The following is a 12988-nucleotide window of genomic DNA, read 5'->3' on the forward strand; positions in this document are numbered from 1 at the left end:
AACTAAGTGTTAGAGTGAAACAAACTCTTACTGCAGGGTTACTTTACAGAATTGGAAATCAGTGGATTTACAGGTAGTTTGGTCCACTTGCTGTAATCCCCCTATTCTGCTGGGGTACAAGGAAATGGTCCTACTGGTGGAATAAAACTAGTATCACAAAGAGACTTCCTTTGGTATTTTTGCAAGGAACCTTCCCGAGCACCAACGATCCTCCAATGTGCAGTAATATGCAGGATACGTTCTTTATGCTGTGAATTTCACTGGCATAAGGTGACATACAAAGGATAAGTGAAAGTTTAATAGAAGTAGTGAAAAACTAGTATTGATGTTGGATGACAGTACCTGTGTTTTTATTTATGCAAAAGGTAGGAACTGATTACGTTCTTACGCATGCAAAGATGACTCTAGCACTGTAAATACATGTAGCTTTAAAATGTCTCCAAATAATAGATGTCTTCCTAGCGCAGTACATTATTTTGCACAGCTCTGTTTGTTTTGGGACTCCATATACTTCCATGTATTACCTGTTTCAATGTACACACTGTGAATTGATTTGGACTGGCATCCATCTTTGATTTGACTTGGCAACTTGGGCCAATACATAAATACTTTACACTTCTCATAAGTCAGTGCATCAAAAAGTGACATACATGTATATGCATGGGTGTTTAATCTACACAAATAATGTCACTTTGGGTGCATCTGACAAAAGTTAATCTTGCAAAATGGAACGTGATAAAATTTCTTTAAGACACATTTATGGGTAACTTATAAATAAAAATAATTCAAAAATTGTCCGATTTAGAACAAGTGTTTAAAATTCGCAATTGCAGCTTCAAGAGAAGCGGAAGAAGCTGTATCATTGACCAACAGAATTTTCAACAATAGCAAAGCGGTTCAATTGCAGTGGTTCAATTGCAGCGGTTCAATTGCAGCGGTTCAATTGTAGCGGATCAATTGCAGCGGTTCAATTGCAGCGGTTCACTTGGGTTAGTCTTGCTCCAAGGCAAAAGGATGGTTTTGCATGATAGGAAGAGCTGCATGAATGAGAAAGCATGTACCATGCAAGTATGTATACCTGTGCCCGTGCCATAGTGTCAGGTATCGTTAAAGCAGTCCACTATAAAACAAAATAAAAAAGAGACAATATGACAGACAAGAACTATAATCTAGTGCTGCTTTAAAGAATCAACTATGTCAGAGACGATACAAACGTAGAGATGCAGACTCAATAACTGCACTCGTACATGGTGCCATTGTATTTGTTTCACTTATACTGGACCTACCAGCTTAGAGTACACCATTAAAACCAACAAGTTTCAATCAATATTATCAAAAACATCATGAAGAAGGACCAACAATGTTACAAAGTACAATTTGCTTTGTTTGTTTTCCACCTCTGAATCTGAAAGACAATTCCAAATGTATTTACAAAATGTGTTGAAAGGTTTTGACTTTTCTGTAATGCAGGTAACTTTGTGAAACGTGTACATCTACTGGAAATTTTGCTTGAATTGTACATGTATTTCAACAGAAAATTACTTCCCAAAATTGAAATTTTGTGGACTACCATTTTACACTGGCTTGAACCTAATCTGCAATACATGTATCTTCAGAGTTAATACAAGCCAATCAGGTGGTTGTTAGTCATTTCAAATGCAAATTAACAGACGATGTTAGCCAAACAGGAACTTTGCCTTATGACAGGACATACATGTATTAAACACTTACATGTGGCTGCCTATAATTGGCTCTTACCTCATTAGATGATGACTGGGTGACTTTGAGGACCTTTCCTCTAATTCTGAGGAGAAAAGGAGAAAAGTTTTCAGCATTAACACATACACACACTGGTTTACCAACATGACCAAGAGAAACTTGCTTCCAGTATCATTCTAAATTCATCACAAAATTGTCCCCTACCAGTAAATGTATATGTTACCATCCTAAGAGAAGAAATATGATCTCATGTTTACTGTTTCAAACCATAAGTGCCTGTGCCACCCCAAACTGTCCTCCCTGAAACTGCCTTTATTGTCCCAAACTGGCCAGTCCACACCTCCCTAGGTTACTAGACTCATGATAGAATAAATATAATGCAACACAATGTATCACAAATTCTTACAGGTTAATGGGAGTGAGAATGAGAGTTCTAAACTTTAACCAGTGCACTGTGACAACATTACTCTAAAACATTATTATTCACATTTTGCCCTTCAGCTGCACTTTCAGCTCTACAGTTTCCCCGACTTCAAAGTGATTCTGTAGATGAGCTTGGACCTCATCAACAAGGGTGTCCAATGGAGTTGCACCTGAGAAAAAGGCAATTGATATTCACTAGGTAATGGTATACAAAACAATAATCATGACAGAATAAAAGTAGCATATACATGCTACAGGATGACATCAAATGCTTGGTGAAATCAAGCACTACTAAGTTGGTGACGATACTGGTGTCAAGCTAAATCGTTTACGGTCAAGATAAGCCGAGACTCACAATCAAGAAAGGCTGAAACATGAATTTAAGATGAGCAAAGGCAATAGATGGATTTCACATTAGCGCCGTCTGCGCATATCCACCTCGTCACGTGCACCCGCGGAGTCGACACATTACATGTATGTGCAGTACCCGGTTCGTAAGTGTGATACCACTTCAGTTTAAACCATGCCCACTGCACAAGATACACGACCATCGCAGGTACGTTAGTTCGCGGTAAATTGACATTGTTTTTTCTTTTGATTTCATGTGTCCGGTCATTCTGAAAGACTCTTCAACAAAAATTTGCAGCCTGAAAAGTCTGAATTTAACATACCTTTACGTATTTTGTGTCTTAACTCCTTACTTTCAATCGTCTGATCGTATTAAGAAATGAGGCTGACACACACAGCCTCGTTTTCAAATGCAGATCGACGCTAAAAGCATCGTATTGGGATCCCTCTATGAACTACATGTACAATGTATAATGGTGTCCTCTACTGATTGCCAGGTTCACAATTTGATAAACAAAAGCAGTTCTCTCAGGCTAGATGTATCACCAATCACACTTCACATGAACCCATTTCCTCATTGCCTACATGTACATGTTGAATCCAAGATAAGTTGATTGTTATTAACAATTGAACACATGGATTAGTTCCAGTTCACCTTCAAGAATTAACAAGTATCATTTTCACAGAATCTCTGCTCATGTACGTGACATGTACAGTACCAGCTCCAAGGATCTTCTCTCCTTATGTCCAGCTATCACCATATCACATGGACAATGTGCCTTCCAATTCACTGAACCCAAACTATGCAAAAATCCCTGAAATCTCAGCAATTCCATGCAGAAGTGGACATGACACCCAAAATGTCAAAGTTGCACTTTGATGATGATTTTCTGTAAGGTTTTCTGATTTTGTTCATTATTTTCTTCAGAAAAACCTATTAAATCATTTTCGCTATTAGTTTCTAATTTAAGTGGAATTTTTAGTGCTCTGTAAAACAATTTTGAAATCATAATTTTTCCTGTGTGCACGAGATCGTCATTTCTAAGTATGGCCCCCTTCCATCATAAGTAGTATAAACTACATCGTTAGTGTTCTTGGAGCTAACCTGTGCATTTGTAAAAACACATACTGAAGTTAACTCTACCTCCATGGTTCAATGTACATGTACATGTACCAGTACTGTACCCATTTGATTCTCTGCTCCCATCACTTGGGAAATCTAAGAACCAGATCTCTTTCTCTTTGGAATCCGCACTTTGTCTTGTACAACCCCACACACAACAACTGGATACCATTTCTGTTGGTAGTACTCCAAGCTACAGGTATGGCCAAGTTCAATGGTAAGCTATGTACGTACAGTATCACGATTTTAAAATCTTTCAACAGAGCACTAAAAATTTCACTTAAATAAGAAACTTATAGCAAAAATAATTTAATGGGATTTTCTGACGAAAACCCTCAGAGAAAATGATAATCGAAGTCGCACCCCTGTTCATTTCTGATGGCCCACTCACACTTCTTGCCACCATTTGTGCACATGTGTGCATACTTATGAATTTATTAGTGAAGAGGTCTATAGGGCTCTGCCAAATATCCACAATTTCAATAAAATGTACGTGTAGGTCACATCAAAAAGGCATGTCCATTTCAGCATCATTCTGCTGCTAACCTTATTAACATTCATGATTAGCAATTGAAAATGAAAAAAAAACATGAAATGGAACTTTAACCACTACCAGCCGGGGACTCCGAAATCGGAGCCGTATGGTTTATATGTGTGGCCGGGGTCTCCGAACTCGGACAAAGGAAACAGGGCCCTGTAACAAAAGACCGTACTCTGAACAAAAGACCAGGCTGCTGGGCATTACCGGCATTTTTCACTCTCAAAAGTAGTGATAATCCAGCGTTATTATGAAACCGTATACCAGGGTTTGGGGTATTTAGAGCAAGCGGATTACCACCGGGGACAAAAGCTCTCCACCACCGCAGCGATGAGCCACACAGCACCGCTGCATGCTAATCTGGCCCCTATTGAAAAGAGGTCAGCAGTGCACTGAGCCAGGTTCGTGAACAAAAGACAGTTGTATAACATCGCACAATCTGGGCTCTGTTTACAAGGCTGCAGGCCTGGCTGAAATATTCGGGCGTCAATGAAGGTCACTTGTCAACTTAGAGTAGTGCCTAAAGATTACTCCGTGCGGCCATAAACAACTGTTAAATGGAATGATGAATTGTTGAAGGATTTTGAAAACGGAAAAAATGATAGTCATGCCGGCCCAGCATCCCCATCGTTGAAAAATGCACCGGCACGAAGTGGTTAAGCTGGATCAGTGCTTCTTGTACTATTTTACCGAAAAAGTATTTTCAAACTACACTGGACAGCAAAAGAAACTTGCCACTTCTGTCAAAGGCCGCACATAAAAATTCACTCCATAGAAATAAAAAATGTTTGTACACAGGTATGCTGCAAATACCCCTTACTAATCACATGCCCAAAAGCAAGTGATTATCTTTATAACAAAGAAAAAAATTGACTTGCACAGCAACTTGGTTACTGAATCAAAAGTCACACACATACAGTAAGCACTCTCCACCAAGCAAAAATGACCCATGAATGGACATTTTAAACAACCAATGACAAAGTGAACACTTGCTTTGTCAAAATGGTGCGCATGAGTGGTTTCTGTATAGGGATGCCATCCTTACTGACTATGCATATACAGTATTGAAAAGTAATGATTGTGACTTCTTTATTTTGTCCTGTGACATTGATTTCTGCGTAAAACTTAAGGCTCATTCTGTTACATTCTGTGACTTTTGATTCAGTAACCAAGTTGCTGTGCATGTCAATTTCTTCTTTGTTATAAAGAAAATCACTTGCTTTTGGGCATGTGATTAGTAAAGGGTATTGCAGCATACCTGTGCACAAAAATTGTTTAATTCTATGGAGTGAATTTTTATGTGTAGCCTTTGACAGAAGTGGCAAGTTTCCTTTGCTGTTCAGAGTATTTGATGGTTTATAAAAAGCATCAAATGCAAGACAGTATGCAACATTCACTTACTGTGGTGGACCAACTCCATCACAATCCTCTCAAGTCGGATAGGAAATTCATCCTCTACCTGTTCACGTGCACTGGCTTCTGACCTACAGGCTTCCTGGTAGGTTAGTCCACTTACACCGGTACATTGGCAAGTCCATATTGGCTGGCGGTAAAATTCCATACGCTTCTCATACTCACTGTATGAACCATGACTTAAGGAATTTGTATTAAGAGTAAACTCACTTCACTTTGTAATATACTTTTCACTAGGCTATGCAGATACTTAAGTTAAATATACCAGTACACGTTCATGTATGCAAGCTTTTTTCCTTTGTGGTAACCATGTAGAGAATATTCAAAATAAAATTCCAAATAGGGATTACACATGTACATGTAATTATCAGCAGCACAAACACAGAACTGCTCCCAAAATGGTTGTGATACGTGTCAATAGTTGATGTACGAATCTTGAAGCTGAACTGATTGATAATTACATGGAAATGTTAGAAATGAATATTCATAATTACCTTAGACTGTCTCCCTATTCAACAACCTGCAACATGACTGTGTATTAAAATTTGATAATGCCCACTGAGAAGTGAAAATGCCTGCTGCATAAATCATGCACTGGCACCTGGATACAAGACAGTTTGATTCTGATTGGTCAAGAATGGGTGTGGGTGAGTTTGTTTCTGCATTCAATTGGGGACCCTGAACAATAGAGGACAATAAGGTCCCCGATTAACAGAGGGTCCCCGATTGACAACTGTGTACAAAACATATGGAGGGTCTTCCAAAAAAGTTAAAGTACAAACAAAAGAGGAACAATAGGGGGTTCCCAGTTGCAGGCAAATACACACTTTATTGGGTGTGTACTTGTGAAAGGTGCAGATGGAGCTTTTCTATGTATTAACACAGCCGCGAATCGAGGTCGGATTGGAAATCGAGGACATCCTCAGTTCGCAATAAGGTAAAATTTGAGGCCGCAGTCAGCATTTATGAGGGTCAGTGAAATTTCAAGGCATTTGGAAGCCGTCCTCGGTGTACGCATTTAACACGCCGGGTGTTTAAAAACACCAGCTCGAAATGGACAGTTTCGGCGCATCCCTGGGTGGAATAGCGCCCTCTCTAGCTCTCTTGCTACCCTGTCCGATCCGGACTGGTGAGCACAATAAACGTCGCCAAGTGCAGGGGATGCATAAACCCAACAAATATAAAAGCCTCCAAACTGTCCAAAAGCATCATAGCATCACTTTGCCATCACGCCTGTGGACTTCTATAGCCGCTCTGAGATGTAGGTGTCTTCTTGTGGAAAATATGGTGAGTAAAAACGATTTAATTTGAAGTAGAATGTTGAGCATGACCAGACCCTATCTTGGTACAGTTTACTACATCATTAAATACACGGGCCCCAGTGCTGGCTAGTACCATGCTACTAGTTGAAGCATGGTTAACGTCTGGCTGCTATCCCCCCCCTCCATGTTGTCGATAGGCTAATGTAGATCTTGCACCGCTGTAAGAGTGAATGTGCCAGTGGAATAAGTATACAAATGCAGTTCGAAAAGTTCAATCACATAATCCAGTTGAACAGGTTCCTGCAGCACATTTTTCCAGCCACAAGTGAAGACTTTTCTGTTGTCCGTATGTGGTGGTTCTAGGCCTAATTGTGTTTAAAATTTTTGTTGAGGGTGGGGGTTTTGGGTGGATGTGGCTCTTTGGAGCCCGGATACCTGTTCCTCCCCCCCACCACCACCACAATCACCACCAGTCCATACCAAATTAAAAGAAGACAGGCAGTTTAATGAAAATAATGTTCAATTTGTTTTCTTGCCAGCTGGCCTGTTCACCGTAAGTGGAGACGTTTGGACAGTATACCTGATTCGTCCACCGGTTCCAGCAGCAGGTGTACTTCATCTGTTGCTCCAAGTGATGACACGTCTGACGTCCAGGAGAACTGTGGTGTGACCGTAATGCAAACCAGTAATGAGGTTGGCTGCAGGAAATGGGACAAGAAACACTTCTGCTCTTACTGCGATGTACCCCAGGCCAAGCTCCCCCAATCATCTCCAGTCATGTCACAAGGAAGAAGGAGAAGTCATCGAGATCGCCGGTGAGCCCAACACTAGTGTGCGTAAGAAACTTCTGTTGAAAATTCGCAATATAGGTAATCACAGGCACAATTGTCAGGTTCTTTGTGAAGGTCGTGGTGTACTCATTGTCGGGTACAGGCCAAATCGCAAGGTATCTCCCCATGCATATGGACCATGCGTATATTGTTACGGCTATTATGTGCATACTGATTTGTGGCGACACGTGTGCCCTTTGAAGCCAGCACCCACTCCACAGACTGACAGCACCGGTAAGAGGGCTCGTGTGGGTGGACGGGTCGCTCACAAGAGTCATTTGTTGAAACCTCCTCCTGTTGGCGTGTCGTTCCAGTTACACCAGGTTCTTAGTCCAATGAAGAGAAATGATGTGACTTTGGTAGTCAAGAATGACATGTTGATTGTTGAATTAGCCAAGCGTGAATACATGAAACTAGGGCACGATGTAGATCAGCATGGCTACATCCATAACAGGGTACGTGAATTGGGTCGACTCGTCACACAACTCCAAAAGAACACTCAGCAACCAAATGCATCACTTGAATCATTTGTCAATCCACACCACCTTTCTGATATTGTGAAGGCCGTCCACGATATTGCCGGCTTCAGGGAAGACAAACAGTTGTACGATGTTCCGTCACTAACGCTGAAGATTGGTTATTCCGTCAAGAAGTGTGCACTCGTCTTGAAAGGAAGTGCCCCAGAGTCCGGCCAAAAACACAAAGCGGAGCGTGCGGAAGAGTTTCTGCAGTTGTGTGAATTGAACTGGCGAGACCTTGTGTCCACACACGCACACAGAACGCTGTACCAAGGAAAACGCAACAAAGTCACCATTCTCCCGACAAATGCCGATGTAGTCCACCTGTCGTTGTTCCTTCATGAAGCTGGCAACCGGGAACTTCAACTCCTGCAGGGTGCTCGGGGCAAACAAATCAGGCCAGTTTGGCAGAAATTGAATGAGGCCAGTCTGTGCCACCTCATCATGTTCAACCGAAGAAGGCAGGGGGAGGTTTCAAAAATGAAACTTGAAGATTTCCATCAGCACAGCACTGCCAAACTGGAGGGGGAATGCCTGTTGAGTGATTCAGAGCGCCAGCTGTGCAAGATGTTCCGTGTTGTCGAAATAGTCGGCAAGAGAGGCAGAACTGTTCCCGTGCTTCTAAGCAACGAGGCAGTAGCAAGTTTGAATGCCTTTGTTGCCAAGAGACATGAAGCTGGAGTAGCCAAAGACTTCTTCTTGTTCCCACGGTGTTGCTATGGCGGGAGAGGACACATACGAGGGAGTGACTGTTTAAGGGCACATGCAGATAAGGCTGGCCTTGACAATGCATCCAGCATCTGGTCCACCAAACTCCGTAAACATGTAGCAACTGCATCGCAAATTCTTGCATTAAAGGAACATCAGCTTGAAACTCTAGCCAACTTCATGGGCCACGATCTGCGGGTACATCGCGAATACTACCAGTTGCCAGATACTGTACAGCGGGTCACCAAAATGTCCAGACTTTTCCTGACTTTGGAGAGGGGCAACCTGCCTTCCCAGCAGGGCAAATCCTTGGACGATCTGCATGTAACTGGAGGTAAGGGCACCTTGTACTCAAACCATGTTTCCCATGTTCCGTCTACCCAATGCTTGACTTCGAACCAAGTCAACCCAACCCAGACTCCCATTTTGTAGGGCATCATACTCGGCCGGAAAGAATACCGCTCTTCTTATTCCCCCCTCCCCAGAAGAACAGACCAGTACAAAGAAAGACGGGAACCAAAAATCACCCCAATAAATGTATCTTGCGCCAAGAACTCCCAAAATAATGTTCCATTTTGGCCGGCCACTTCCCCCCCCCCATTCCCAACACCAAGCAGAGACTGCCTGACACCCGTGCATGTATGTGTGCTTTAACTAATTGATCTCAATTTGGGGTTTACTTTCAGAAGGCTTCACCAGTGAAGAGGACAGCAGCGACAGTGGGGACAGCAGTGAAGACTCCTGCGATGAATCTGTCGAAAACGGTAAGATTTGGTCGGTCGGTCTTTCTGTCTGTTACTCTGTCGGGCTGTCTGTCTGTCACATGGACAGGCTGTCTGCTGAGCTGTCACCTACATTTCTAATGTCCTTTTCTTGCCTCTACATTAATAGGACAGCTTCCTGGTGTTGCTGCTGCATCACAAACAAGGGAACCCTCTCTGCCATCGAGACGAGTGAAGCGCCGTCCCTGGACTACAGCGGAGAAGCACACATTTATTCCCTTATTAAAATTCATACAAAAGTGGGTATTGACATCATCATGGTGACACCATTTTTTGTACAAAAATTGTAAGATAGTACATATACATTTCCTGCAGTGTGTATCAGCAAATTGCATTTTGGATGACGCACACAAACATTCAATTCAGTGAAAATCTATATGACATACATGTACATGTACTAAAACTGTTACAAGAAGTTTGAAAATATCTTGATTTGATTAGTGGTTTTATAGAAAAAATGCAATACATGAATGTTTAAAAATTGATGAAAATTTAATGATAATGTCATTTCAAATTTTTTATTTTGGGACATTAAACCTATCCCCCAAGTGCAATAACAATCGGTCATTCCCCTTAAATGTAAACCTACCCACCAAGTTCAGTGAAAATCGGTTGTTGGCTCCAATGTAAATTGAACAAAAATTATAAACAGTATCATGTACATGTATCATGATGACTTTCATGATACTTTTCAAATACTGTACTTAATATGACAATCAAATATTTCAAGTATTTGAAATACATGTGCCTTATTTTGTTCAGAAAATATTTTGATCAGAATAGCCAAAACAAAAGATAAAACAATTAAGAAATTCCATGATGACATCATCATCATATTTTGCACAATTTACAATGTACATGTACCTACACACATCACAAAGATAAGAGGGTGATCACACGAAACAGTTCTTCAGATAATGGACTTAAAAAAATAGTATTTTGATGGTGATGTCATATGACCACTGAAGCCATCATGAAGAAAATTCTCAAGACACATCTTCAGATGACGGTCAATATAATAAGCCAGGACTGAAGATTTTAATCAGATTGAAATTAGTTCCAAAAGAGGCACTGAGAATGAAAAACCATGTGCAGAACATGGAGGAAGCCAGAAGAAAAAAAATCATATGTAAAACAACTGTTCCAGAGTGACATCAGGAACACCTAAGGTAGTCGGTCTCTGATTTAAATGCATCAGCACGACAACTTTGCTAAGAAATATGCAGTTTATCTTGTAAAGCCTTTTGTTCTTCCATTCACTACTCAATCAGTTGATGCTTACACCAGATCAAAGTCTAGAAAAGAATGCAAACGTAAAAAAGAAACAAAGACTGCACAGTCTTTACTTTTAAAACCTTCCTTTATATTTTGTATGTATTACATGGCACAGTTCAAAGAACTAAAACTGGTTTCCAAGAATGTTTCATATCAACATCCTCCATGAAATGATTTGAGACGTTCCAGTGTGTAAAATGAAGACTGAATGTGTAAAGGTAATTTTGGACCAATAAACACCCTGTAAGAAGTTGAGATACTGGGAAACCCAACCTGTACACGTATGTGTAGATGGGTCTCGAAGAAAGAATTCCCAAATAATAAGATGGTTTAACGTTTTGTTGCAATATCCCCAGGGTGCACAGCTTTTTAAAACTTGTTTTCAGCAAATTTCTTGACTAGCATTTTAAATATGATATAAACATATAAGTCACATCCCCTTTCCATTATTTATGCCCAAATTGCAGGAACGACAGGCAACAGCCGTTGGGTGCCAGTGCATGTCAGCATGCTGTGGCACTGTAAACACTTTCTGTCAAGGTCGCATGTGGATGTGTACAAAGATCACTGCCTAGACAAAAAGTATTCAAGTAACAAGAAGCCCTATGATTGGTCACTTTGACCCCCAGCGCACCACAGCCGACTGCCATTTCAACCAGCGCGGCTAAGAATTACACACACGTACGGAAAGCGGCAGCAGCCAGTTTCCATGTCTTGTGTATCGATCACAGCCATAGTCAACCATTTGGTCGTGGCTCATCTTCACAAGTACACTGGTGAACCGCATGACTCAGATCAGAACGAAGGTATGGACTGTGTAAGCTATCTTACAGAGAACTCTTTAGGGAAATGGAGCAGTATTTCTATGGGTACACAACTTAATAAAATCCTGTTTGTGCCTGGTTATACGTCATGCAGAGCCTATCCCGCACGATGATGACGCGCACCCATGAAAATACCTGACAGTTGTTTTTGACACATTCAATGCATTCACGCATACACACAAGGCTTCATTACGAGTGATACACGGTCACTGATAAACCAGCAGTTTGGATCACTGTATGTAACACTGTCTGGTTCCCAGACAAAACAGATCCCGACTGTGTTTGACATCAGTCAGCGATCGGGAGTTAGGCCTACTCACATGTAGTAAACGAATGGCCAAAATCGAAACCAAAATTTCAGACTTCAAAGAACTGGAAATCGCCCAAAGTAATACATCGATGGTTTGATGGGGTGCGTGATCCATACATACACGCAACAAGGGTTTCATAGAAGGCATTTTTGCCGAGTCCCTACCTTTGGAATGGACCGCTATGCATATATGGCGCCTATGATATGGAGAGAGTTCAGTAGACTGGCCCCCAGTCTGGGGCTAGTCCCAATCACCATTTTTTGTTTTACAAGTGAGGCCTATGCCTAATCATTTTCCTGAATTTAACTGCAAATATAAGCCTAGGCCTATCTCCTCTCCGTTTTGCAGAAAATTAAAAATGAATATTACCAAAATGATTCTCAATCTATTGTGCTTGAAATTCTGCTAAAATTTCTGGGAAAACTGTACGAACAAAACTGCCAGATATTAAGCCGGCAGCATCATTTTTTTGCTTGCGTGCTGCTGATTTTTCAATCTTTTACATGGGGGCCGCCATCTTGATTTCAATTCGGCCACTCGGATTTCATGTGACAAAATAAAGGATACTCCTTGCTTTTACAGACTTCGTTGGTGAATGGAACCCTGAAACGGCCTTCGGGGTGTTTCTCTGCCCTGTCCTGCGTTCTTGGAATATAAACTTTTCGACCTAAAAGCGGCATTTTTGGTTGAAATGTGACTCGTCGCCGGTCCCACGATGCCGGGTTTGAAATCTGGCGCGAACAAAATGGTACGTCTTTGCAACCCCTCACTCGAAAATGGAACGTGTCATGAATATTTGCATAAATTTGAAAATTTGCTTAATATATAATTGAAGATTTTTAAACACGTAATGTCAATTTTTGAATATTTGTCTAAAAATAAAAAATGAAAAAAAAATATTTTCGTTCTAATTT

At 41.1% G+C, this 12988-nt stretch overlaps 2 protein-coding genes across 6 annotated transcripts in view; one reads left to right on the top strand and one right to left on the bottom strand.

Annotated features, from left to right (window-relative positions):
* baz1b (bromodomain adjacent to zinc finger domain 1B) overlaps positions 1 to 12843 on the bottom strand; it is an 81696-nt gene extending 68853 nt beyond the window's left edge. For 2 of the 5 annotated variants that reach the window (XM_087130995.1, XM_022239304.2), the window contains exons 1-5: positions 12642 to 12843; positions 5553 to 5728; positions 2207 to 2312; positions 1759 to 1804; positions 1079 to 1120 (exon numbers count right to left, since the gene is read on the bottom strand). In XM_087130995.1, the coding sequence (XP_086987121.1) occupies positions 1079 to 1120; positions 1759 to 1804; positions 2207 to 2312; positions 5553 to 5728; positions 12642 to 12754 (483 nt within the window). In that variant the 5' untranslated portion in view covers positions 12755 to 12843. The remainder of the gene's footprint in view (positions 1 to 1078; positions 1121 to 1758; positions 1805 to 2206; positions 2313 to 5552; positions 5729 to 12641) is intronic. The other 3 variants (XM_087130997.1, XM_087130996.1, XM_087130994.1) reach the window with 2 other exon arrangements.
* LOC147795700 (uncharacterized) lies at positions 8901 to 11561 on the top strand. The gene is made up of 3 exons (XM_087131441.1): positions 8901 to 9216; positions 9572 to 9646; positions 11407 to 11561. Exons 1-3 carry the CDS (start codon positions 9063 to 9065, stop codon positions 11559 to 11561), a joined length of 384 nt encoding a protein of 127 aa, XP_086987567.1. The 5' UTR covers positions 8901 to 9062.
* Positions 12844 to 12988: the final 145 nt, after the last annotated feature.

This window comes from Acanthaster planci, linkage group LG21 (genome assembly GCF_054643075.1).
Source record: "Acanthaster planci isolate LZ-2023a linkage group LG21, COTS_SCS, whole genome shotgun sequence".
In the NCBI taxonomy this organism is placed as follows: domain Eukaryota; kingdom Metazoa; phylum Echinodermata; class Asteroidea; order Valvatida; family Acanthasteridae; genus Acanthaster; species Acanthaster planci.

Bases quoted from the DNA above. Each gene is read 5' to 3' on its own strand.
- LOC147795700 (XM_087131441.1), top strand. From the start codon at position 9,063: ATGGGCCACGATCTGCGGGTACATCGCGAATACTACCAGTTGCCAGAT. The intron at 9,217-9,571 runs GTAAGGGCACCT...TACTTTCAGAAG, and splicing joins CGATCTGCATGTAACTGGAG to GCTTCACCAGTGAAGAGGAC. The intron at 9,647-11,406 runs GTAAGATTTGGT...CCCAAATTGCAG, and splicing joins CGATGAATCTGTCGAAAACG to GAACGACAGGCAACAGCCGT.